This window comes from Eretmochelys imbricata, chromosome 4 (assembly GCF_965152235.1).
Source record: "Eretmochelys imbricata isolate rEreImb1 chromosome 4, rEreImb1.hap1, whole genome shotgun sequence".
Classification (NCBI taxonomy): Eukaryota; Metazoa; Chordata; order Testudines; family Cheloniidae; genus Eretmochelys; species Eretmochelys imbricata.
The window spans coordinates 110,079,585-110,107,023 of record NC_135575.1 but is presented as its reverse complement, the minus strand read 5'-3'; the positions used below and the strand labels follow the sequence as shown (position 1 = coordinate 110,107,023).

The 27,439-nt window shown below is 43.1% G+C and overlaps 1 protein-coding gene across 1 annotated transcript; it reads right to left on the bottom strand.

The window, feature by feature from the left end:
• Positions 1-1,501: 1,501 nt before the first annotated feature.
• Positions 1,502-24,782, bottom strand: LGI2 (leucine rich repeat LGI family member 2). The gene is made up of 8 exons (XM_077814612.1): positions 24,586-24,782; positions 23,531-23,602; positions 20,274-20,345; positions 15,343-15,414; positions 14,632-14,703; positions 13,318-13,487; positions 6,488-6,652; positions 1,502-2,319 (listed from the first exon to the last, which is right to left on the bottom strand). The coding sequence occupies exons 1-8, from the start codon at positions 24,780-24,782 to the stop codon at positions 1,502-1,504; spliced, it is 1,638 nt and encodes a 545-aa protein (XP_077670738.1).
• Between the last annotated feature and the right edge of the window lie 2,657 nt (positions 24,783-27,439).

Here is a 27,439-nt window from a genome sequence, read left to right as displayed (position 1 = left end):
AAAATTCTTAGCTAGCACTGTACTTTTATTGCTAACATTAGCACTAATCTGAGGCAGCTACAACTCCATTGACTTCAGTGGACTTGGTTATACCAGAGGAGAATATGGCTTTCATATGGTGGGAGGATCACTCAAAATACAGCTTGCAGTTTTCAGAAATCTAATTTAGGAGATGAGAAACTTTATGGAATGAAATGCTCTCTTTATGTATGAAACAGCTCCAGCACAGGCAACACTAACACAGGCTTCCCTGCACTGACCCATAAGTAAACTTCAATCTAGATTAAGCAGAACCTCCTCTAAGGGTATGACCACACTTACCGGTGATCAATGTTGCGGTGATTGATCCACCAGGGGTCGATTTAGTGGGTCTAGTGAAGACCTGCTAAATTGACCACAAATCACTCTCCTGTTGACTCCAGTACTCCACCGAAATGAGAAGCATAAGGTAAGTCAATGGGAGAGTTTCTCCTATCGACCCAGTGCAGTGTAGACACCGCAACAAGTCGACCTAAACTACATCAACTCCAGCTACATTATTCACGTAGCTGGAGTTGCGTAACTTAGGTCGACGTAACCCTGTAGTGTAGACCAGGCCTAAGAGTGACAGAGTAGTTCAGTTTCCATACTCATTAAAATCCTTGGCACACTACTGAGACTACCAGTAGGGGTGTGAGTTCGTGCCAGTTAGAGAGTTGCATTTGTGAAACAGAGACTTATGAGCTACAAATTGAACTAAGACCAGCTGAGTTCAGATATGCCAGCAAACAACTATCAGCCACTTTCAGTCACTATTGACCTGAAGCTGAAGGGAACCCATTATCTAGAAGTGAAAGGCCCTATATTTCATTGCCATCCCGTCACCCACAGTGATTTTTTTGTATCCATGCTTTCTCTCTGAAATCAACAGGAAGAGGTCAAAGAATTTTTAACTTTCCCTCTCATCTAGTATCAATATGAATTAAAACAATGACCTTTGTTTTATTATAAAGAACAAAGAGATGCTGCCCATCAACTGCAAGATGACCAAAAAATGTTTTTGAAGGTTGATGTCAATTTATACAATTCATCAACAAATATGTGCAGTTGACTTTACTCTTAAGTATCATTACTGAAATGTTAGGTTTAGAGGAAAGAATAGTTTCCATGTTTGACATTGTTTTCTCTCCTCTCTTGTTTCTACGAGGTGTCCAATTTAATTCAATTTCTTAGGTAAAATTCACATAGCTGTCTTAGATATCAGAATTAATCCTAATGTATTGCACACTCCTTTGAATAATTACAGGTTTTAAAATGTCTTTAAAAATGGTAAAAGGGACATGTCATGCAGTTAACCAAGTCATTGCAATTCCTGGTTAATATGCAAATTCTAAAAGTTCAGAAAACGTCTTACTAGTTCCACAAGTACACCCTATTTTTGGAGATGAATAATCTGTCTTTTTGTTGCTGTTTCTGATAAGTGAAAATGTCTCATTGTACATGAGCTTCACTCCAACAGCCCTCATAAACTCAAGTCAACAATTATATGTTCAAATATCTGTGTGTTTCCTTTAAAACTAGAAACAAAGAAAAAATCTCTTCGATCAGTTGACACAGCTGTGAAAGAGCGAGGTGCCTGCACATAGATTTCTTTAAATAGTCTAAAGAGGTTCTTCTCGTTATCCCACTGATATATCTGGGAGAAGGTGTAGTCACTTCCTAGAGCTAGGTAGTGATTATTCTTAAAGGAGAAAGGCTGCAGTGTCATTGCCCCTCGAGACGGGAGAGCCTGTATCTCCACAAACTGCTTGCTATTCCACTTCATGACTCTGGAGTCACCAATAAACCTTGTGAGCGTTATGTAGAGGCTATTTTGCATCCTGAAGCTCTTCACAGCCAAGACATCCTCCATGTTGGGGATTTCACTGTGTGGGACAAACTTTTTTGAATTTCTGTTCCACTGAAGTATAATGGGAACTTGTGAGCGGCTCGACAGGATTAAATGAGATTTTCCATCTATATCAACAAACTCAGCATCTGTGTCCCTGAACCACTCATGCAGGGACTGGTAAGAGTAGAATCCTTTGTTATTCCATTTATAAACTGTTGACAGACCAGCTTTAGAGCTATCTGCTATGACAAAAAACTTTTCGCTGTCTATCTGAAACAGCTCTATATCATTTGGCTTGGAAATGCGAGAGACCTCTATGTCCTGGAATTTGACAAACTTTGTCCAGCTTTCATCATACTTGTAGATATGTGAGCCACCGAAGAGCTGTGCCACCACCACGAAGACCTGGTCATCGATCAGGATTGCTTTGCATCCCACAATGGACTGACCTGTTGCTCAAACAAAAAGCAAAAAATACTAGTACCGTACAATTCAACCACTCAAACAAAGAGAGATTTACTCAGTTCCCTCTTTCTTTATCCCTCATTTTGTTGTCTTAACTGCTGCCAGTTTCTTTTCATGTTCTACATGGCAGCATGAGGCAGTGCTTTCATTCATACTGCATGAGGCGTATCACATTTTTTTGATCCAGCAACAAGTGAGGAAAGGCGACTTCAGATATTAAGGAACAACAGGGTTCTCAAGCAGTGAAACCCTTGGCTTCAGGAGCTAAGATATTGGTATTGGAGGGCTATGTGTATTGGAGGGGGCAAGCTAGTTGAAGGAATTGTGACAGTGACCCTGAGAGGAAGCATAAAGATAGTTTGAGCACAGAATTCACTGAAGTGGCAGACTTGGGCATTTCTTAGCAAGGAAACTGCCTGCTGCTGTTTGTTTCCTCTGTGTTCAAGGAAACCACTCTGTGTACACTTTTTGTGAATAAACAAAAGTACAACAAGACCACGCCTGACACATATTGCTGAATCACCCTGGCAAGACCTTGAATTCTGACTAGCCATTCAGGCCAAATGGGGCAACGCTAAGTTCTTAAAGCAGCTTTCCATTCTTCTTGGGTTACGAGTCACTTGTAATGTGCCAAATCTGCATTCCTGAAACAGCGCTGTTGTTTCAAGGCCTGTCAGTTCAGCACAATGAAGCCAGTTGGTCCAATGACATGAAGTCTTTGAAATGTGCAAATTTGGAGTGTGAGCATATGTATTCTGAAGCCCTATTTTAACACTGTGACATTGAGGTAGGTAGGAACACTGCTTTGTGATAGGCTAATACATGCCCTTCGTACCCTGTCTCCTTATGCCGCTACTCCTAATCCAGTTTTTTCTTGTGAAATCCCTTATTCCCCCAAAACTGTCAAGTCAGCAAAACATAATCACTTATATTCGACCTCGATATCTTTCTGTACATATTGTATAAAGCTATAAGATAACTTTGAAGAGAATTCCCCCACATCCTCTCTAAAGGGAAATATTTTACTTCTGCAACAGCAACATTTTCTCCTGGGGAAATTCTGCGCAAAAATATTTGAAAAATTCTGTGCCAAAAAATTAAAAATTCTGTGCACAATATTTTAATTCTGCATATTTTATTTGTCAAAATAACACAATAGAATCACACCAGTTTCAATTATTTTGGTAATTTATTTCAAAATACCTGTCAGCAAGTATGTCTGTAACAATACAGACTACAAAAAAGACTCAGGAAATGTTTTTTGACAAATAGATTCCTTACTAGGCATATTAATACAGAACTCTGAGTAATAATTAATTTAAACTACAATACTGAATCGTATTTCCCGCACCCCTCAGAAGCAGTGCAGGGGGAGTCAGGGGTAACGGAGGAAGACGGAAGTAATTGCTGGGAAGGAGCCTGGATGTGAACTTGGAGGGCTGTTGGGTATCGGTGAGAAAAGTATGGAACATATTTTTTTTGGAGGGGGGGGGCAAGGAGGGATTGTTAGGGAGCTTCCAATATGCAGACCCTGGCTGACCCCTAGTCTCTCCCACTCAGTCAGGCACATCTGCCCCTGTCCTCATGTGTCTCTGTGCCCCCACCCAGGCACCTCCCTTGTCCCTATGTGGCCCTGCACTCCCTCCCCCTGCCCCTGCACCTCCACTCCCATTCAGCCCCTGCCCCAGTCTGTCCTCCTCTACATTCCCTAATAAGCCCCTTTCTGGCCCCCCAGCGACTCCACGCTGTCTGTCTCCCCATATCTTCTGTCTCCTGACCTGGCCCAACAAGTGCTGTGAAGAAGTCACTACAGCAGGGGTGAGCAAACTATGGTCCGTGGGCCATGTCCGGCTCTGCAGACCTTTTAACCTAGCCTTTGAGCTCCTGCCAGAGAGCAGGGTCAAGGGCTTGCCCTGCTCTAGCAGGGAAGCAGGATTGGGTGTGCTGCGTGTGCCATGGCTCAGTGCAGCTCCCTGAAGCAGCGGCATGTCCCACCTCTGGCTCCTACACATAGGGGCAGCCAGGGGGTTCTCCATGCTGCCCCCGCCTCAAGCACCAGCTCTGCAGTTCCAATTGGCCAGGAACTGCAGCCAATGGGAGCTCTAGGGGTGGCACCTGCGGACAAGGAATCGCGCAGAGCCACCTGGTCAGCGCCACACCTCTGCATAGGAGCCAGAGGGGAGACATGTCACTGCTTCTGGGAGCTGCTTGAGGTAAGTTGCAACCAGACCCTGCACCCCTACCTCCTCTTACGCCTCCACCCCCATTCCAACCCTGATCCCCCTCCTGCCATCTGAACCCCTCGGTCCCAGCCCAGAGCACCCTCTTGAACCCTAAAACCCCTCATCCCCAACCCCACCCCAGAGCCCGCACCCCCAGCCGGAGCCTTCATCCCAACCCCAACCCCCTGCCCCAGCCCCCTGAATCCTTCAATCCCAGCCCAGAGCCCCCCCCACCCCAACCTCCTGACCCCCCCACACCCTGAACCCCTCATTTCTGACCCCACACTGGAACCTGCACCCCAGCTCAGAACCTGTACCTGCTCCCACACAACAACCCCCTGCCTCAGCCCAGAGCCCCCTCCCATACTCTGAACCCCTCTGCTCCACCCCCAGCCTGCAGCCTCCTCCTGCACCCCAAACCCTTCATCCCTCATCCCACCTCAGAGCCCGCACCTCCAGCCGGTACCCTCACCCCCACCACGAATTTCGTGAGCATTCATGGCCCGCCATACAATTTCCATAGCCAGTTGTGGCCCTCAGGCCAAAAAGTTTGCCCACCCCCGCACTATAGGCTCTTTCTCTTCCCTAGTTGGTCAGGAGTGGCTGCTCTGTTCTAGCGCCACAGAGCCCACTGGTGGGCAAAAGGCAGAACTGCAGCAACTTGATGGCAGAAGCTAATTTCTGCAAAAAAAAAAAATTAAAATATGCACGGCCCATGAATTATATGCACACACAGTGGCGCAAAATTTCCCCAGGAGTAAACATAAAGAAAACTAATTCAAATCTGTCAAAATACTGCTCTCCCTTACACCTGTACAGTCCCATTGATTTCAGTGGTGTTGCACAGGTATAACAGAACAGAGTTTGGTGCACTGCATTTATTTTGCCATGTAGTAGTTTGTACATTTGAAGGTCAGTATGAAGGCAAGATGAACTTCCTTGAGCACATGATGTCAAGTGAACCCTAATAGTTAATCTTCTAGATCAGTGTTTCCCAAACTTGGGACACCGCTTATTCAGGGAAAGCTGCTCCAGGCCAATGGGGGCTACAGGAAGTGATGGCCAGTACGTCCCTCGGCCCACGCCACTTCCCACAGCCCCCATTGCCCAGGCACAGCAAACCGCGGCCAGTGGGAGCCAAGATCGGCTGAACCTGCTGACGCAGCAGTTAACAAACCGGCCGGGCTCAACAGCGGCTTTCCCTGAACAAGTGGCATCCCAAGTTTGGGAAACCTGGTCTAGCTGAACTGTATGCGGAAAAGCCAGATAGTTCGTCAAGAGATCAGTTTGGGATTTCACACTCTCTGGATAAAATTAATTCTATTAGAATGGATACTAATTCAAATGTTATACTAATATTGTGCCTACATAATCTGCCTACTGCAGGGCCCTTATACCATCCTCTGAAGCATTTAGTGCTGGCCACTGTCCGAGACATGATACTAGACTAGATGGACCTCAGGTCTGATTGAACATGGCAGTTCCCATATTCCTGTAGACAAGGCCCCGATCTTGCAAGCTGTTCCAAGGGCAACCCCTGTGTGGAGGCCCAGCTAACTTCAGAGGGGCTTGTGGGGATATAAGGGTCCACTCATGAAGAAAAATTTACAGGAGCAGAACCCACCCATGTCTACCCTGTCCTTTGCTGAAGACTAAATATCACAGAGACAAATGCCAAGCTTGTGTTCTGGTAAGAGCTGTCTCCTGCAAGAACAATATGGCTCTCTGAGCAATCTAGTCCACATTATGGCCTTGATCCATTGCCTTCAATGTGGGGGTTTCAACAAAGGTGGAATGATAACAGGATATAGCATCAAGTGTCCACTCCATGATGTATCAGTGAATTCCATATTCCAACTCTTCCCTTCTCCCATTACACACTGATTATACCACCACTGCATGTATAAATCTGATATATTCATGTGTGTACCTGTGATGTTGTCATAACTTCTGAAATTCATTTCAATGTGATCCCATTCCAGTACCATGCAGTTCTCCATGCTAGGCTGTGCAATGGCTACGTACACATCGTTCTTAGAGTTGAATGTATCCACTGAAACTGACTGGTATGGCAAAATCTGATGAACAACAAAATCTAGAAACAGACGTTTAAAAAAATTACAGTAAATCCCATGTTGTAAACACAAAATAGTTGACACATGGTTCCTATTTTCTAATCAGTACTATTGGACACTATTTTAGGAACAAGAACTCTGATTTAGGATTAAGCTTGTAACAGCCCTAACACAGGGAGTGTCACTGAGTGACAATTAGGCATGCAGCAATAGGGAGAACAGTTTGCTGCTCTGTGCAGTGTAAATTTCCCTTCCAAAATTCAATTCACAAGAAGATCAAGACATGTGATTGGTGTTAGCTGCAAAATCTGCATTCTATCTTGCCTGATATCTGTGAAATCAGACCACTGACTTCCCTAGAAAGAAAGCTAGAAATTGTACTATGTAGGAGTACTGTCTATGAGTAGAATGTAAAGTGTGAAATCCTGGCACCACTGAAGTCATGGGAATTTTTCCATATATTTCAACAGAGTCAGGATTTTACCCCAAAAAACCAAGACTCCAACTTCAACAGTAACTTTTGGTCACTTATTGCTATGTACCGTGTCTTCAAAAATCTCGTTATTGCACATGTGTATCTGAAGTTGGAATTGAGCCCATAGTCTGCATTTGCAACCTGTTATTTATTCAACACAGACACTTCTGCACATTTCCAATTAAAGCAGATGAAGTGAATTCCTTGGGATAACCCCATCCCAGCTACCCCACACCTGCAATGACAGAAATGTATGGCAGGAAGGGGTCTCGAAAGGTCATCTGTGCTGAGGCAGGACCAAGTATACCTAGGAGAACATTTAATTTAAAAAAACCTGAATAAAAGTATAATTTAAAGGAACACTGTCAAGTATTTTAGGTTTAAAATTTGACCTGCCTTACTGTTATCATCTAATGGAAAACCTAGGGTGGCAGCTGAGGCTGAGGCTTCCAAAGCACCTAAGAGAGTTGAGAGTCCAACTTCCAATTGCTGCCCTAAGTCTCTTTTGAAAATCCCAGCCTCTGTGTCAATTTTATTCTAAAATTCACTTAAGTCAAGAGCTCATTTTATATGTTGCGCAGCCGGATCTCATACTTGTTCTGTTGCAACAGTAGCTTGGCAGGTCAGAGCAGGGGACTATTATGAGGGAAAGAGACTTAGGGTGACACCTGTTGGTCAATAAAGAGCAGCATTAACAGAGTTCAGGTCTAGTTTGGGTGACACAAACCCTGTCTACAAGGAGGGGAAAATATATTTGTGGGAGAAGATGAGTCTTTCATTAAGATGAAGATTCATCTCAGGCCCACAGACACCCTTATATACTAGGAGCTCTGTGCCATGCTGTGCATGCTAACTTTTCATATTCAGGAAGGGCCTGATGGCCCATGAATTTTAGCAACATTTTAATCATGTCCTCACTCTTACCCTTTAAAAACTCTTGCCCAATTCTGTGCACTTCAGTGGTGGTTTAAGGCATGTCCTTATTTCCTCTCCAAAGTAAATATTAATTGCTTCCAAATGTTGGATTTTACGTCTACGCATACTTGAAAGGCCCACACTTGTGGAGTCATACTGCAGGAGGTAAGACTAGATAGCTACAATTAAACAAACAGAAAATCTACCACTCCACAGCTAAAAAAGAGAACTGCCACCATTTTTCTGGTGACTACCAAAAGCAAAGCATGAGGTTTTGTGGCAAGCTCTCCTGCATCACTGAAATAGCAGATCCTATTTCCAAAACCATGTGTATTTGTGCTGATAATGTCAGTGATGCTGGTGTGAAAGCAAGTACATTTAGAAAGTAAGGGTGTTCTTATCATCAATTCCTTTGGAAAAATTAAAGGACTGGAGAAAACTGGAAGGTAAAATATATGGAGGGTAAAAATAAATGAAAGCATAAAAATGTAATTAAGGATGGAACAGTGACTCTAGCTGTTACTGATAAACATATATTTAAAGTGTGTGTGTCATAGCATGGCACTGGCCCTTTAAGAAGGAAGAGGCCATTGTACCTGTGTCTCATCAGCTGCTTCCCAACTGGTGTTAAGAGAAGGCACCTGGGCCATGTATATGGGCAGAGACTGGCAAGTGAGAGTTGCCAAAGATCAGGAGACTGAAGGAGGTCTCTGAGAAAGCAGAAAGCTATATAGGCCTTCCCTGGAAAGAGGGAGGAATTGCCAGGAAGCCAGTGCAGGGGCCAGAGAGCCATGGCCAGTGAGGGCTGAAGGCTGAATCTGAAGTTGGAATTGAGCCTGCAGTCTGCGTTTTCAACCTGTTATTTATTCAACATAGGCATGGAGAAGCCTGGCTCTCTGAGCTGGAGAGCTGCAGCTGGAGGGGCAGAGAGGGAAGGCTGCAATGAGGCGTAGTGAGAGATGCAGGCGCACCACTTACGAGGTGAACCCAGTGAGAGATGCTGAAGCTGCAGAGAGCCTGAGTGTGATGATAGGCGTGGGGGCTGCATTTTGATGGACTGCTGGGCACTTGATTTGTTATGTTTTACAAGTATGGGACGTTATCTGTAATAAATTAGCCTTGCAGGCACATTGGTCATGCTGCGGGAGCTCCAAGTGAGGCCGCTTTATCACAATGTGATACAAAAAGTGTGTGTGTGGGGGGGGTATTAAAAACTAAATAAATCTGTCAGAACATCACAACAGTTTTGAAACAGTCTTAGGGCAAGTGTATGAAGTTTGTGAATTAAAACAAACCTGCCTATTGGCATCATATGGCTCACAGCTTGTTCAGAAGTGATACTATATCAACAAAGCTATTTTGACTCACACCTGACACTGGGTTTATTATATCACTGGATCAGTAACAATGGAAGTATTACTGATCAAACTCTCACTGAATCAACTGATAAATAGTTCACAGTAACTGGTGAAAGCCACTAAAAATTTACACAATATTTTTACTACATATTTAAAAAAGACTGTCCATTGTAGTTGGTATGGAGTTACGCAGTAGAGAGGTGCTGTCATCTGTCCTCTGACTTAAACTCTATGGGCCTGATTCGCATTTTCACTAAGACCCCTTTATGCCACTCTAGCAGTAGAGAGACCACAAGTGGACACAAGGGCTTATCTAGATAGGGACACTCAGGGCTCAGCTAGGGCAAAGTGCATTGAAGGGTGTGATTTGTAAAGCGCTCTACCGTTGCTTTCTAAAAGGTACATAAAGATGCTGCTGACCTGCTCAAGAAAGCTATATACATTAACGTGAACCAGGTACATTTTAGAGTGTGCCAGGAGGGTCTACAAGGGGCAGTTAGAGTGCAATACAGTAAAGTGCTTTATCGATCTCACCCCTCAGGAAAATTAATCCAAATGAACTAAAGATGTGAATTTAAAGTGGATTAGCTAAAATGACTTAAACCTCTGTGTGGACAACCTCATTCACAATTAAAGTGACCATACTTTGGTTTCTTTTAAATTAATTACATTATGCTAAACTGAATAAAGTTTAATTCTGAATGAGAACATCCACACAGGAGTTTAATATAGTTTAATTAATCCACTTTAATTTGGCACCTTTAGTTAATTTAGATTAGTTTTCCAGATTATTCCCGTGTAAACTGGCCCACTTTAAGGTCTTTTTACATTGTCAGATGTGCACCCACTTTAAGCCCCTTTTGTGGTGCCAGAGCAATGTAAAGGGGCCTTAGAGTCAAAGAGAAGCAGGCCTTATAAAAATAAGATTTAACGAAACCTGGAAAGAATTTTTAAAAATAAACAAACATTGCTTTGCTGTGTTTGCAACCAAGCCCCTGCAGCCCTGTGCCATTGTAGGAGAATGTGAAAGTATAATGGACTAGAAACAAAAGTGAAATAGATTAATCTATGTTCATTGTCCAAACTGTGAGACATGCAAAAAACTAAACCGTGATAAAATGGTTAAAAGTAACGTTAGATTGTTAAAATTCTTTCAGTTTTAATAATCGATTGTGTTAAAAAGTGTTTCAATTTTATAGCATCCCTGTGATTCATTACTGTTCTTCAGTTCACCAGGTCTGGTATGTCAATGGAGCCACTGAGATGGAAATCTTACTAAACAAATTCCTATTGAAATCAAAGGTATTTTGAAAATTACCCGGATTATCCATGTAATACTTGATGTGGATCACTGAAGAGTATAATACATTGAAAGGTCTGTTAAACCATGCATGATAAGGGAAGGAAAGATGATAGTGAAGATTAATGTGAACAACTATATGAAAGTGATTTATACTGAGGGATAGGAACAAAAAGCAGAATAACCATCTGTCCTTCAGTGACTAGGAGAATACATTTAGCACTTACAGTATATATTGCTTTACAGCTTCAAATCACTGTACTAACATTAACTTGCAAATTAATTAATCTTCACAGACCAAATGAGGGGAAATAGAACAGAAGAGCTATGATGGAACAAGCTATTCTGCAACAGCTCCCTGTGTGGACACACTTATTCTGGCAGACTAATGCCTTTTCCTGATCTTGTTTAACACACTTATTCTGGAATAAGAGTGTCCATACAGGGAGCTATTCCATGCCTTTTTAAATTCCCACTCTGCTTTATTTTGGAATAACTTTCCACTGTAGACAAGCCCCAATTTCCACTTTACAGCTAGGAAAAGTAAGAGCAGACAGGCTATGTGTTTTGCCTGATGCCACAGACAGAGTCAAGGGCAGAGTGGGGATTAGAGCTCAGAAGTGGGTAGTTTTTAATTCCACACTTGGGATACTATGCTGCCTTGGTGATGGTGCACTCCCTGAAGATTTTTTTCTCTATTGCAGAAACTGTTTCTTCATAAAGACTGCGAGGAGTCTGGTGGCACCTTAAAGACTAACAGATTTACTTGGGCATAAGCCTTCGTGGGTAAAAAACCCACTTCTTCTGGAGTATTGTCAGCCATAAAAATGTTGGCATACTGTGGGGCCATGTGAGTACCCATAGCAGTGCCACTGACTTGAAGTATAAGCTGTCCCCAAATCTGAAATGGTTGTGGGTGAGGACAAAGTCACAAAGCTCAGTCACCAGGTGTGCCATGGCCTCAAAGTCTGTTCCCCCCACAAACACCTGTTAAGGAGGCCCTATGTCACAGCTCCAACTTTTCTACAATTTGCTCTCATGCTGTTCTTAAAAAAACTGGCAGGCATGCTGCTGACTACGCCATTGTTGGTGAGGTGCATGCTCTTCTTTGTTCAGATCAGCTAGCAACTAACTGGCTGTGGGGTTTGAAAATATCCTATACTACCCTGTCTCAACGCTTCTCTGACTGCAGTGGCACAAGTATTCAAGCAGTCAGTCATTACACCACATAAATCGGGTCAGGTTTATCCCGAGCGTAACCTCATTTACACCAGGCCAGTGAAGTAACAGCAGGATAGAATTTTGCCCATGAAAACTGCATAATTACACATATACTGTCATACATTTACAGAGAGAGTAGATCTAAATCAAATCCTTAGCTGCTGTAAATCAGGGCAGCTCTGAGGATCTGGCTGTCAAGGTTTACACAGCACTAAGCCAGTGCTTGTGCAACAATAACCTTTAATGAATGCAGACTGAGGTAAATTACACTTTGTGTTTTTGCATCATTGTGGATCAGCGGACACAGTAATGGAAATTTCTGATACAGTTCACAGGAATTTCTGTCTTCTGTTTTTGACATCAATTTGTCTACACAAGGAATTATCATCCTTCACCTCTGATGCTTCTCCTGACATACGTTGGGGCTTTAACTTAGAGTTTATTCTTTTTACTTTTTATATATGGTGCTTGGGTTATATTTCATACCTTGGCTTGGAAGTTTATCTTTACAATACTGTCAATTAACTTTTATGTTGTCTCTTACATAAGCTTTTAAGAGCTCTATCTCATTCTTGACAGCTTGCTTTTGCAGAGATGAGAACTCAACTACCATTAATATTACTGTCATACCTTCAGGTGACAGATATAAGGTAGGTGAGGTAATATCTTTTATTGGACCAACTTCTTTCAGGTGCAATTTGCTCTCATCATATATAAGAACAACTTGACATTAGTGGCTAATGTTCTTAATACAGTACAATTGTATTCAAACACAGAGAACTGATTGTTATGTTTGGTCTGTAATCATCTTCTGACAATCAGAACTTCATGCAAGTTTGTCTCCACATCCTAGAGAATGCTTTTTACTATCTAATATAAAACAAATACCAGGTTCCTAAGCCATGCAGCACTAGTATTATCCAGTATTTCTCTCCTTTATTATGGGTCTGCATAATGAATTGCTGGAAACACTGCTGACACATACTTATTACAGTGCTACTAAGCTGTGGCCTACTGAACGAAGACAACAGACACAGTGGTATTATGTAGCATTCTGTGAAATGGAGATTGATTTCAGGAAATTCTTCTGACATAGATATACGGCCTTATTCCAGACAACAGCAAAAGATCTGTGACTGAAAATTGAGTCATAGAGTCATGATGAAACCTTATGGAATTTGAAAATCATAGCTCTTGTCCCTTTTATCACTTAATCCAAATAAAATCTCATCTACTTCCTTTGGCTTTTAAATTTAATCTTCTCAATAGTTAAACTTATTCTGTTATTCTAAAGTGCTTTATATAGAACCCTTTTCTCCCTCCTCCCAAATCATTCTGATACAGTAATATGGGATTAATCTAAATTTCTAATCTTTAATCATTTGTAGTGTGCTTAGAAATACATATTCTGAATACCTGTAGTGGTGCATTCATAATCAAAACTTGTGACATCATTTAACTTCTTATCCTGGTATTCTGCTGGACCAATACACAGGACATCAGAAACAGTGGAATTTGTCATCTTTAACCACACAAACAACCACTTGGCTTTGCAGTCACACTCAAATTTATTTCCCCTTAAATCTCTAAAAAAACACACAGAAATAAACATATTTGAAATGGTTGGTAGTGATACGAAAACTGCAGAATTGTTAGCACGTTGACATACTTAATTCAAAAGTAGCTGAATAGTTTTAAATTGATTCTGAACAGAGGATGGAAAATATTTTCCCATCTCTTATCCTAACTGTATTGTTCTTTACATTTCACTGAAACGTTGTTTATAACAAATACAGGCCCCAATTCTGGAAACACGCACATGTGTATCTTTATGCATGGAACGGGTCTATTCAGGTGTTTCACGTTCATAAGCATTAGCAGGATTGGAACTATAATTCACTAAAAATCCTCACAAGACGGCTCCCTCCCACTCCGCTGCTTTTCCATTGTCTCAGAGTTCCACTGAAATTCACAGATTCCTTTGCTTCACTCTACCACTCCAGTACATAGGCGGCTGACAGTAACAGCCTTATCAGTGAAGTTTCTATGTTACATTGAAACAGAGCATACAGAGACTAATTCCACAAACATCTGAAATGTTCACAGTGTGTTTAAATTCTTAAAAGGGTCACCATCAATGTGAAGTTGAGTCAATTCCAAAAAATAAGGTATCTGTAGTTCCAGGTACAATTCCTGTCTCTGAGCCTCTTGACAAAGTTTGTGGCTTTACAATCACATTTTCCAACTTTTTTTTTTTTTTTTTTTAAATAATAGGGGAAAGTGACTAACCACTAGAAAAATATTGACACAGCCTGAGCAAAGTGCTGTCAAATACAAAATGAAAAAATGGGGGGCGGGGGGAATCTTTTTTTAAAAATCTAATCTCTTTCAGTAACAGTAATTTTAGGGGTTACTTGTAGCAACAGTAGATTAAAAAATTTTCACACAAACTGTGATTTTAAAGTTGACGTCCCTTCAACTCAAGACTTTTCATGAAAGATCAGAAAATAAGTAATAATGCTGGTCATGTGCACTATTGTGATAAACAACAAGTGAAGTCTAATTTAATCCTACTGAGCAAACAATATTAAAATGAGAATGCTAATACAACACAATAAGCATTTATTTTTAGCATGGATTTCAGCTACAACACCAAAAATACGGAACTTAAAGCACAGATTAATAGAGTCACAATGACAGGCAACCAATAAAAAGATTTTCATTACTTACAATTCAATCAGAGAATCTAAATCACTGAAGACATCCCTTGGCAGAGCTTTAATGTGGTTATTAGCCAAAGAACTAGAAAAGAAAGTTAGATCTTATTATCTTGACTCCTACCAAGTCTAACGTCACTTAAATAATGCTAATGATTTGATGTTGTCTAAGTCCTAGTACTGACCATGACTAATGGGATCATGAATGAATTAAACACTGTGCTTCCACCTTGTGAATCTTTGCTAATCTGTGAGAACAGAAAGTGAAGATGACTAGAAACAAAAGTGAAATTGGTCAATTGGTTTTTATTGCCCAAGAGGAATGAAATACACAAAAATACAAGCAGTAAAATGCTGAAAAGTAAATGGAATTTTAACTATACTTTAATATGCTGTATCTAAGGTATTAGTAATAAGAACTGCTTGCAAAGTAAAGGTTGCATGTTCAGGTTTTGAGTGTGTGTAACTCAGGTGAAAACGCTGGAGTATCGTCAGAACAGTGAATATTTTTAAGCTTACTGGAAGCCACATTGTAACAGTCTGAATTAGCCGATGTGCAGAGATTAAGATGGAAATGTCCTACACAGCACAAAAACTAGTTTTCTTTAAAGGAGAAAGAGCCTCCACCATTAACAGTAAAAACAATTACAGAAGTGCTTAAGGCATGAGTTTTGGAACATCTGGCAATGTATAAACAACTTCTAATAAGTGATAAAGGACTTACAGGTGAGTCAGATCGCGAAGGCCACGGAATGCATTTCTTGAAATGGTTTCTATTTTGTTTCCTTCAATAAATCTATACAGAAAAAATAATAAATATATATTTTAAATACAGTATTAGTATGTATGTTTTAACCTATCGCCTCCTAACTTAGTATCTACATAGGCTTCTTCGTATATGATGCTGAAGAAATATCAGTAGAGGTACTTACATTCCCTTTTCCTTTCTCTTATGGCCAAAGCACAAGAGAAGGAAAAGGTGACAGTCTGAACAAGAGAGAGAGAGAATGTAAGGGAAAGAGCTGAAAAGAGAAAGAAGGAAAAGCATGGACAGTGTGGATAACCCTATTCCCCATTTCACAACTAGTTCAATCATAGAATCATAGAATATCAGGGTTGGAAGGGACCCCTGAAGGTCATCTAGTCCAACCCCCTGCTCGAAGCAGGACCAATTCCCAGTTAAATCATCCCAGCCAGGGCTTTGTCAAGCCTGACCTTAAAAACTTCTAAGGAAGGAGATTCCACCACCTCCCTAGGCAACGCATTCCAGTGTTTCACCACCCTCTTAGTGAAAAAGTTCTTCCTAATATCCAATCTAAACCTCCCCCACTGCAACTTGAGGCCATTACTCCTCGTTCTGTCATCTGCTACCATTGAGAACAGTCTAGAGCCATCCTCTTTGGAACCCCCTTTCAGGTAGTTGAAAGCAGCTATCAAATCCCCCCTCATTCTTCTCTTCTGCAGGCTAAACAATCCCAGCTCCCTCAGCCTCTCCTCATAAGTCATGTGTTCTAGACCCCTAATCATTTTTGTTGCCCTTCGCTGGACTCTCTCCAATTTATCCACATCCTTCTTGTAGTGTGGGGCCCAAAACTGGACACAGTACTCCAGATGAGGCCACACCAATGTCGAATAGAGGGGGACGATCACGTCCCTCGATCTGCTCGCTATGCCCCTACGTATACATCCCAAAATGCCATTGGCCTTCTTGGCAACAAGGGCACACTGCTGACTCATATCCAGCTTCTCGTCCACTGTCACCCCTAGGTCCTTTTCTGCAGAACTGCTGCCTAGCCATTCGGTCCCTAGTCTGTAGCGGTGCATTGGATTCTTCCGTCCTAAGTGCAGGACCCTGCACTTATCCTTATTGAACCTCATCAGATTTCTTTTGGCCCAATCCTCCAATTTGTCTAGGTCCTTCTGTATCCTATCCCTCCCCTCCAGCGTATCTACCACTCCTCCCAGTTTAGTATCGTCCGCAAATTTGCTGAGAGTGCAATCCACACCATCCTCCAGATCATTTATGAAGATATTGAACAAAACCGGCCCCAGGACCGACCCCTGGGGCACTCCACTTGACACCGGCTGCCAACTAGACATGGAGCCATTGATCACTACCCGTTGAGCCCGACAATCTAGCCAGCTTTCTACCCACCCTATAGTGCATTCATCCAGCCCATACTTCCTTAACTTGCTGACAAGAATACTGTAGGAGACCGTGTCAAAAGCTTTGCTAAAGTCAAGAAACAATACATCCACTGCTTTCCCTTCATCCACAGAACCAGTAATCTCATGATAAAAGGCGATTAGATTAGTCAGGCATGACCTTCCCTTGGTGAATCCATGCTGGCTCTTCCTGATCACTTTCCTCTCATGCAAGTACTTCAAGATTGATTCTTTGAGGACCTGCTCCATGATTTTTCCAGGGACTGAGGTGAGGCTGACTGGCCTGTAGTTCCCAGGATCCTCCTTCTTCCCTTTTTTAAAGATTGGCACTACATTAGCCTTTTTCCAGTCATCCGGGACTTCTCCGGTTCGCCACGAGTTTTCAAAGATAATGGCCAATGGCTCTGCAATCACAGCCGCCAATTCCTTCAGCACTCTCGGATGCAACTCGTCCGGCCCCATGGACTTGTGCACGTCCAGCTTTTCTAAATAGTCCCTAACCACCTCTATCTCCACAGAGGGCTGGCCATCTCTTCCCCATTTTGTGATGCCCAGCGTAGCAGTCTGGGAGCTGACCTTGTTAGTGAAAACAGAGGCAAAAAAAGCATTGAGTACATTAGCTTTTTCCACATCCTCTGTCACTAGGTTGCCTCCCTCATTCAGTAAGGGTCCCACACTCATTCAGTTAATCATCCCCTGAGGAGTTCTCCTGACAGACCTGAGAGGGGGAGTTGGCCAGGGTTCCACAGTGTTTAGCAATTATATTTGATATGTGTGGTGGTGTGAAGACAAACTGTAAGCTCCTCTAGACAAAGTAAGTTAAGAACAAAATGAAGAGAGCCAATAGCAGCCGAGAGGAAAGTGATGGGACAAAAGTGAGGACAATAAAATGAACCTACCTACATTTCAGCATCTGGACTGAAATCTGTATGGTCTCCTTGGGGGCTACACCTTGTGGGGTCACCACCAGGACTGGCCAAGGAAATTGCAGAATGACTCCCTACATTTCTAGGAACTAAGGTGTTGGAGAAATAATTGTGTTGGGGGTTAGAGAGCAAAGTCAGCTGCTGTGAACAGTTACATTGTCCTTGGCTCTTCACTATCTGTCTAGGTTCATATATTGGTGCTCAGCTCTGTAGTAACTGTTCATCTTCATGAAGTGACAGGGACCCCTCTTCACATCAAGAGCACAGATAAGGACATGAGAAAGGAGTCAGTCTACTCCGTCAGAAGGTTGCTTTGAGTCATGAATTCTGTCAGCACTCCAAAAGGCCAGATTTCCCCATACACCATACCCAAGGAAGCTGGAGCTATTTTCTCTCAGGAGACAGAAGGTTTTTTCTGCCTTACCAAGATTGGTTGCCTCCTCAGTTGGTGTAAATAAACATATCTCCATCAAACTCAATGTTTCGAGATGGGGACGTCTGGACTGGGACTCAGTGACTGCATGGCCCAGTAAATATAGATTCCTGCATCACTGAATCTTCTGAAGGGACTCTTCAGTGAGAATGCACCTATTAGTGTCACTCTCTAATGACTGACAGTATATTAGCCCAGTCCTTTTTCAGAGCTCCTAGGCATATATATTCAGACACTATTAACATAGCCCATTAGTCTTGGCAGTATTTATATATATGTTGTTCTTAATGGTGTAGACATGATATAGTTACTTTTGGCAACATTACCTGTTATGCATACTCCCTGGCCTGCCCTCCTCCTTGATCCCTTATTTTGTACACAAAGAAACTTTCTCATTTGCCAGAGAGGTTTCTTTTCCCCCTATGCTGGGTGACCAATGCCTGGAAGAAATTGAATACTGGAGTATTAATGCTGCTTAGCATTCATGTGGAGGAAATATCACTGCTTAGCTTCAATTTACAAAAGGTGGAGGTAAGGTCTCTTGGGAGGAGGAAACATTTTGAAGAATTGGCAGAGATGTTGATCATAACCTCAGCTGAGATCATCTGTCTGGCATTGGTTAAAGGGGGTTTCAGTCTTGGGGTCTTGTTAGATTTGTCTCTGTTTCTTGATAGAATGCTACATTTGATCAAATGACTAAGACACTCCATACTTTTCTTTCAAATGTGGGCCTGCCCACTCCATCCGTCACCACAAACATAGGCTATTGTAACATGCTCTATCTTGGGCTCCTCATGAGCACCACTTGGAAGCTGAAGCCAGCCCACAGCAGACCCAAATTTGAAAGTTTGTTTGGGTTTTTTTTGCCTTCCACAAGCTTTTTACATTTTGATGCCTCCACCTGTAAAACTGTTTACTGCTGTCACTGAAAAATCCAGATGCTGTAGAATCATGGATTACAGCATATGCCGTTTGCCATATTCCACTATTTCTGGGTCTGTTACTTCTATTGCTGGCTGCTCCTCCATACCATAATATTAGTTCTGAATGCAGCATGTTTAGCAGTAACTGCCTATAGACGTATAAAGGCATTAGCAGAGGTTAGCGTTCATGACACTCCTCCAGGCAGCAATATAATGGTGAGAATCTATAGAAGGGGAAGCTTCTTTCAACACTGAAAAGTTATTGGAGGGATGTATCTTGTACCCAGAATGTGTTCAGACTCTAAAAACCTACCTCCTGATTTGAGATACGAAAGCAGGTGAGTCTTTGGAAAGCCCTTTGAATGTGAAGTGAGGATAACCAGATAATACGGTTAGTATACTTTTTAAAAAAAGAGAAAGAAAGAGTGGTAAGAAGAGGAAATGAAGCAGAAATAAAGGGAAGGAGTAAACTGAGCTAAGAAGAGAGAGGATGAAGTATAAATGAAATACTGGGGTGGCAAAGATACTGCAGAGAGAGAGTGGGAGGGGAGAATGAAGAAAAAGGGGATCATGGCTACAAAAGAGAGTAAAGGAGTACTTGTGGCACCTTAGAGACTAACGAATTTATTTGAGCATGAGCTTTCGTGAGCTACAGCTCACTTCATCAGATGCATACCGTGGAAACTGCAGCAGACTCTATATATACACAGAGAATATGAAACAATACCTCCTCCCACCCCACTGTCCTGCTGGTAATAGCTTATCTAAAAGCCATTTCCAGCACAAATCCAAATTTATTTGAGCATAAGCTTTCGTGAGCTACAGCTCACTTCATCACTTCACTTCACCGATGAAGTGAGCTGTAGCTCACGAAAGCTTATGCTCAAATAAATTGGTTAGTCTCTAAGGTGCCACAAGAACTTCTTTTCTTTTTGCGAATACAGACTAACACGGCTGTTACTCTAAAATCTGTCTATACAGAGTCACCCCAGCATATATGGCATATTTTAAAAATATTCTGCAACATCTGAAAAATGGTAGGTAGCTGCATGAGACATTTGGACAGAAAATGGAACATAAATCCCTCCATTTTCCTTGGCCCCAGTAACCACAGGGAAAATGGTTTCTCCAAGGCAGGAGTTTTGGCAACTCATCAAAACATCTTGATTTATAAAAGACTGGCAAATATGTAAAATATAGAACTTACAGGTACTCTAGATGGAAGAGACCAGCAAAGGCATCATCCCGTATGATAGTAAACGAGTTAGAGTTCAGCAAGCTGAAAATGGAGAGCAGCCATTAGGAAAGCAGATGAAAACCTGACACAGAGGATTATGCCAGTTACGTTTATTGACTATCATCACCTAATCTTACTGACTCAGGTCCATATTATCCCATCAATACAGCATGTGGAAAATATTTTGGAGTGGTGCTTTAAAAAAATCAATGGCATAATCTGACCCGCTATTAATATCTTCCATGCTATAGAAAGTATACTCCATGACATTATCATCCACCTTGGTGGAAAGGCACAGAGAGCTAGATTTTCTGGTGCACTAAGGCCATCTTGTGCCACATCAGTGGTGCAAAGTGGCCATAGATAGTCCGCAGAGAATTCCCCCTATATCCTCTGCCAGCAGAGGCAGCTCTGCCCCACCCACAGAACCTTAGGTCAGTAATGTAAGTTAGACAGTGCTGGGCAGGAGCAACTCTAACCTGTGCCACGGCTGTGAGGCTGGGGATCAGGGAACTACAGCCAGCCATAGCTCTGCTCAACGTGGGGTGGAGAATCTGCCCTGTAATCCTCGTATATACAAGTATCTGATCAAAAATATGCTCTTTCTTCATCCTGTTAATCTATGAAAAGGAAACCCCACTCAAATGAAAGACTACTTCTAAAATCTCACGAGGGCTGCTGGAACTCCCAGCAGCTACAAGTGAGCATGTCCGCATTTATCACTTATTATAACCACTTAGTAATCCTTTTTTTGCATAGTTTTAGGTATTTTACTAAAATTAATTTGGAAAGATAATGAATATTAAATGGAAACTTGCTCTGTGATCCTAGGTCAGTGTGCTAATTCTAGACAAATACTCTTTAAATTAACCCAAAGAAATCCAAGAAAGATTGAGATGGCAATTAAAATAAATCCTGGTATTGCTATTTTACCAGGGTTACTAACAAATAAGAACCAGTACCAAAGATTGTAAAGAGCAATGGTTATTTCAGTTCACACCTTAAGCTACTTCCTTCATATCTTGAATCATTCAAATTCCTGTGTTTGAAGGCAAAACTATAAAATACATTAGTCAGCAAAAATTGTTGCGGGGGGGACAAGATAAGTGGTTGGTATGGCACTTAGACACCCTCCCCAATAACATGAACAAACTAACAATGCTGGGGCTCTTCCTCCTCCTGCACTGAACAATCTGATACCCCCACTGCGCAATATCCTCTGCTGGTAATCTCACCACTCTACCCCAACTTCTGAAAAAAATAAACAGGCAGCCCCTTCCACATTGCCCTCCCCTCAGGATACAGGCCTCTACCTGCCATCTCCTTCAAATCACTGGCAGGCCAGGTCTTCACTCCCTTTGCATTGGCCTTCCCCTCTTTGGACTCCTCACACTGCTTCTGAAGGGTATGGGATGGAGCTCGGCACTGGGGCTGAGCTTGTGTAACAGCGACAACCCCAGTTGTCAGTGGGCAAGATCGAACCTGGGACATCAGTGCATGAACCTCCAATGCATGAGCTAAAAGCTACATGGCCCTTAGCTAAGGCTGTAGAGCAGATTCATTAATTTCTCTCTCTAAGTGGTCTCGGTGCCACTAGATGGGACTGAACACCACATCCAGGAGGTGTGTGGGTTATACTTGCACTCCAGCTCTTTTGGGCAAATCTTCTGTAGCCCCAAAGAGGCCTAAGAAAGTTCCCTCTGAGCATGTTCTGATCTCCGCCCTGCTCTACACTTTCAGTGAAGGGAAGAGTTCAGGTCTTAAGGGCTGGAGGCTGCCAGACTTTCCTTCCCCTGAGTGCCCTCTATGGCCTTGTCTATAGTGAGAAAAAGCATCATATTAGCAAACACGTTAACTAGCACCATGTTAAACATGTTTTTTCCCTTACCGCACACACAAGTGTTTTCAAATGTGGCAGCTGGTTAGTTAATACATTTTTCTAACCCAATGCATTTTCCCACTAAACACAAAGGCCAGGGGGTTGCTGTACTGAAGATGCGAGGTTCTGCCAGCCCCTCCATTTCCTAGCTGCGCTCCGTGGTGCTGCACTGAAGGGGATGAAGGCCTCTCCTCGTCCTGTCTTCCCTTCACTCCCCAGTGTTCTCTCCACTGTGCTGCTGGAAAGAAGGAAACGAAGGAATTTGGCACAATTGTATTTGTTTTTGTTTATTCAAAGAAATAAAGGCGAGAGGATTGAACTGGTGGGGCTTCGCCACATTTGCCCCTCATTACGAGACGCCACTGGGGGCTATTCTGTCTCAGCAGACCCCGGTTTTAAATTATCTGTCTATGGCACTTACATGTCCCCCATTTCTGTAGTGCCTTGCAATCTTTTAATATATTTATCCTCACAACACCCTCTAACACAGGGAAGTGCTATTATCCACATGTTTACTGACGTGGCACTGAGGCACTGTCAAGGGGATTTAGGCTTCTAAGTACCTACATCCCTTTTGAAAATGAGATGTAGGCTCCTAAATCAGTTCAGCATGGCAGCACAAAACACAGCAGAGACTAAGCAGCTTGTCCAAGGTCACCCAGGAAGTCTGCAGCAGAGCAGAGAATTGAACACAGGGCTCCCATATCCCAACTTAACACCCTAACCACTGCACTGTTCTTCCTACAGAATAGTCACCACTTCCTAGACAGGTTCGTGGAACTGGAACCTGTGACCTCAAAGCCCAACACTTTCCATTAAGCCACATTCAACCCAACACAATTTGCTTAAGAGACTTTGAACTCTTACAGGTAGCACAAAATTCTCCTCTCAAATGTACTGGAATGATCTGGACTCTGACAGTCCACTCTCCCGAGAAGAGCAAATCACCACTGATATCAGTACCACCCCCTACCCGCACGGTTAATGTCAGATTCATTAGCATAGAATGAACATGATGTTGGAGTTAGATCAATCGTGTGACTCCAAGAGGCGAATTCAATCCTAAGTGTGTTTAGTATGGGCCTTAAAAAAGAATTTAAAACAGCAGAGAAACATATTGTCTTCATTTAGTAAATTAGCAATAATTTCCTAAATGGTTTTACGCCATATTGTCAATGAAGCAAATTCATCCCTGGCATATTGTTACACCACTGAAGTCAATGGAGTTACCCCAGCGATTAACTTATCCATTATCTTCTTTCTGAAGATACCATGGTGCCTATATCTAGGGGGATATTGGCAAAAGTTTTAGTTAGAGCTGTGTTTTGTTGGGAAGTGCAGTACTTACAGCAGCTGCAGGCAGGGCAGATGGGCAAACATTCTGTCCTTGATTTCAGAAAAGGTTCCATTTACCAGGCTCCTGAGAGGAAAAAAACAGGAAAATCCAACAACTAAATAAGGCTCATTATCATCACCTTCACTAGCAGCATCCCAATATCTGCCCCATTGGTTGGCCTGGCCCCTTTTTATAATATCCCAGCAAATGGGGTCAATATTCATGTTTAAAGCGTGTTTAATTCTGCTCCTGTCCCTGTTTCTCCCCACTAAGCTTGGGAAGTTCCCTTTTCACCGTATCCTCACATTAATCTTTAATACCATGCACTTTTAGCCTCTTGCCAACCTCTCTCCACGGGGTGGGGAGGATTGTTTTGTCTGCCCACTTGTATTTTTGGATTTTTATAAAGAAAGAAAGAACAAAAGAGAGAGGGAGAGAGAAAAGAAAATTAGTACGTGTGTTAAACAGGATTAACAGCAAAAGCACATGAGATTTAAAAGTGGTGCAAGTTAAAAACACCATCATTGCCAGTTCTACTCACATTAAAAATGCATCTAACTAACTCTCAAGTTCCTGAAGTCTGTGTAGTCTTTGCCCCACGGTAATAATGCCATCTAAGATAATTACCAGGGAGTAAATCTTTCTTTAAGTCTACAGCACTTTAATATGGCCACTTGCCATCTCCTCAGGTCCATAAGATTTACACATGGTAAGTATATATATATATATGCACACACACACCCACGCATTTTCCTTCCCTTACATATGTGGTGTAGAAATGGTGCAGTCAAGATTTCTCATTTGAAAAGGTGTTTCAGATATAGAAATCAAACTCCTTTGCAGCTGCAAGGCAGTGCAATATTTCAGCATGGAAAGCACAGACACTGCCATACGCTAATTACACTGCACATTACTGGGATCTTAGCATCCCTCAAGAAGCCAGCATCCAGCAGGGAAACTAAAACCCCAACTTACAGAAAAGAAGCCCAAACCACAAAGAAGGAATAGGGGTGAGGGGCCCCCGGCCGCTGCCCAGGAGAACTCTGGTGTAGGAAGGTTAAACTTACAAGGAGCTGATGTCGCTGAGGATGATTCGTGGCACACCAGGAGACCCCACACAAATGATGGATTCTTTGGTGCAGCTGCATGTGGCAGGGCATCGGACTGGCTTCTTCACCTGGGCACGCTGCAGTAGGCATGCCACTGCCAGAACCAGGAGACAGAGAGAACCACCGCTGCAGCCACTGCTTCGGAGGAGAGCCATACCGTTCCCTCCTCCTCTTCCTCGCGGTCCCCTTTTGGCCCTGCACCCTTGGCCCGGGCCCTGCTGCCGCTGCTGCTACTGCACAAGAGGCTGGAGCAGGAGTAGGAGCCAGGCAGCATGCTGCACCCTTACGCTCAGGCTGAGTGTCTCTCTGCAGCAGAAGCAGCAGCAGCAGCACCAGGGCTGCTGCACTAGACTCCTTCCTCCTGACATCAGCACTTCAGCGGCAGCCTTTTCTGTCCAATGAATAATTTATCAAAGACTCCACTGCAAGGGAGAGTTTAAAAATAATCCCCCAAATAGCCGGGGCTCAAAGGACTCTGTTTCACTTTCCCCTCCCCCTCCCCTTGGTTTCTCCTTGAACACTAGCGAGGAGAGGAGGCAGCTGGGTGACCTTGCGGGGGGAGGGGGGTATATCTGCCACACACATGACTGGGGCCAAATGTTCATTTCCTGTGCAAGAAGGGGTGCGGAGCACCCCAGGGCTGCTGCTCCCAGTGACCTGGGACAGAAGGGGGATTCCAGGCCTAACACACAGCATGTTAGCACCTTTCTGCAGAAGTGGGGTAGGCTGGGTGGGGGGGGGGGACAATATTAGTTTAAATAATTTAAAGACACCCCGCCCCCCGCCCTCCAAATCACCATGTGGTAGAAACAGCATTTTAGGAGATTGGAAAACCGGTGACATTCTTTCATCATTTCTTCTTCTTTGTAACATGTTTAGTGCTGACAAAGTTCTCAGTGCTGCGCAATGCACATATCTGAAGGCAGACCCTGCCCCAAAGCCCTTACAGTCTACATGACAGGCGCACAGAAGACAGGGCACATCGGGATACTCAGAGGTGGGAATAATTTAGGGAGTTATTTTTTCCCCACTTCATAATTAATTGCAAGCTCCTATCTGGTGGGCATCAGGGAAGAAGTGAATTTATAGGAGGTTTAGGAGCAAGATGGTAACAGGTAAAATCAGTGCACTAGGAAGGGCAGTGTGGGAAAGTGCACAGAGATAGGAATGGGAAAAGAAAACAGAGGAGGCATTAACGAACCATTGGATAATACAATAGGAGACAAGGTCTGAGCTGCAGGGTAGGGCAGGTTTGCGCAGGGCCTTGAGAGTGAGGAAAAGGAGTTTAAACTTGACTATACAAGGTTTGTGGCAAAGCTGGGAACTCAATACAGATCCAGTTTGCAGTCCACAATGCCATCCTTCCTCACTATAGCAGTACTAGTTTAGTCCTTTTCATCTGTAGACCTCAAAAGAACTCTGTGAAGGAAGGAAAATACTATAACCCCATTCTACAGAGGGGGAAGGGCAGAAAGGGGATGTCTTCCCTAAAGTTACTCAGTAGGTCAGTGGCAGAGACACAAACAGAACCCAAATTCTGGACTCCCAGATAATTGCCTTGTCCGCTGGCCCACGTTGCTTGCTATGATTTGTAAGGTGTCCATTCCCTTACTAACTAGGTGCCCACCAGATAGGAGCTTGCAATGATTATGAAGTAAAAAAAATAACCCTCTAAGTTATTCCCATATCTGAGTACATCAATGTTGTAGCCATGTAGGTCCCAGGATATTAGAGAGACAAGGTGTGTTTGGTTATATCTTTTATTGGACCAAATTCTTTTGGTGAGAGAGACAACCTGTTTCATCTTGCATTTTGCTGTGATGCTGGGAGTTCCTTTCCCAGACCTGAAGAAGAGAGAGCTCTGTGTTGCTTGAAAGCTTGTTTCTCTCACCAACAGATGTTGGTTAATAAAAGATATTACCTCCCCCACCTTGTCTCTCTAGGTGCCATATACATAAGTTAAAATGTTTTTAATCCTATTTTCATTAGAACCACTTTGTTGTGTGGGTTGTTCTTGCCCTGTCTTCAGGAGAGATGCTATGGATTGTTCTGCCGCTACTATTGTTTAGGGAAGGCTTGTGCTAGTCCCAATACAAGATAGTCTGGCTCTTAAAGGTATAACCCTTCTGCCAGGTAGAGCCAGCAAGGACCAGGGCCGGGTTCAATATCTAGGCGTTCCTTTCCATTGATACAATACAGAACTGGCTCGAGCCCCCACCCGGTAACCTGGGATATTTACACACCACCCCTGGGTGCCTCTGAGAGACAATACTTCCCCACTCGCAAGCACAGAGTTTGAGTGTAGAAAAGAAACTTTTAATAAAAGGAGGGAAGTAACAGCGTTAATTTTGGAAAACACTGCAAACACTGTTCATAAATATAAATCATGAGTAAAAGACCCACCCCCAAGTAGATTGGGCAGTGTCCTTTCCCCCTCAGGTTCTTAAGTCCAGCAACCCAAAAGTCCCTTTCATGTGCCCGACCCTTCTCCGCACCCTATTCACAGCTGCTGTCCTCGATCAGTGCAGACCCAAAGTTCAGAGGTGCATCTGGAGAGTTCACCTCCCGCCCTGGGTGGAGTAAAGAAGCACTTTATTCACTCTGCTGCTCGGGCTCTCGCTCACTGACCCTCTCTGTCAGCCACTCAACAGACACTCCTGCCAACTGCCTGCTCTTGCCGTGCCTCTCCGCCGTTCACGCTCATCGTACCTCTCTGCTGCACCAGCCACTCATTCACCAGCTGACTGTCAGTCACTTTCTGCTTCCACCTGCCTCTCTGCTGTGACCTCTGCACATCAGTCTCTTAGTAATT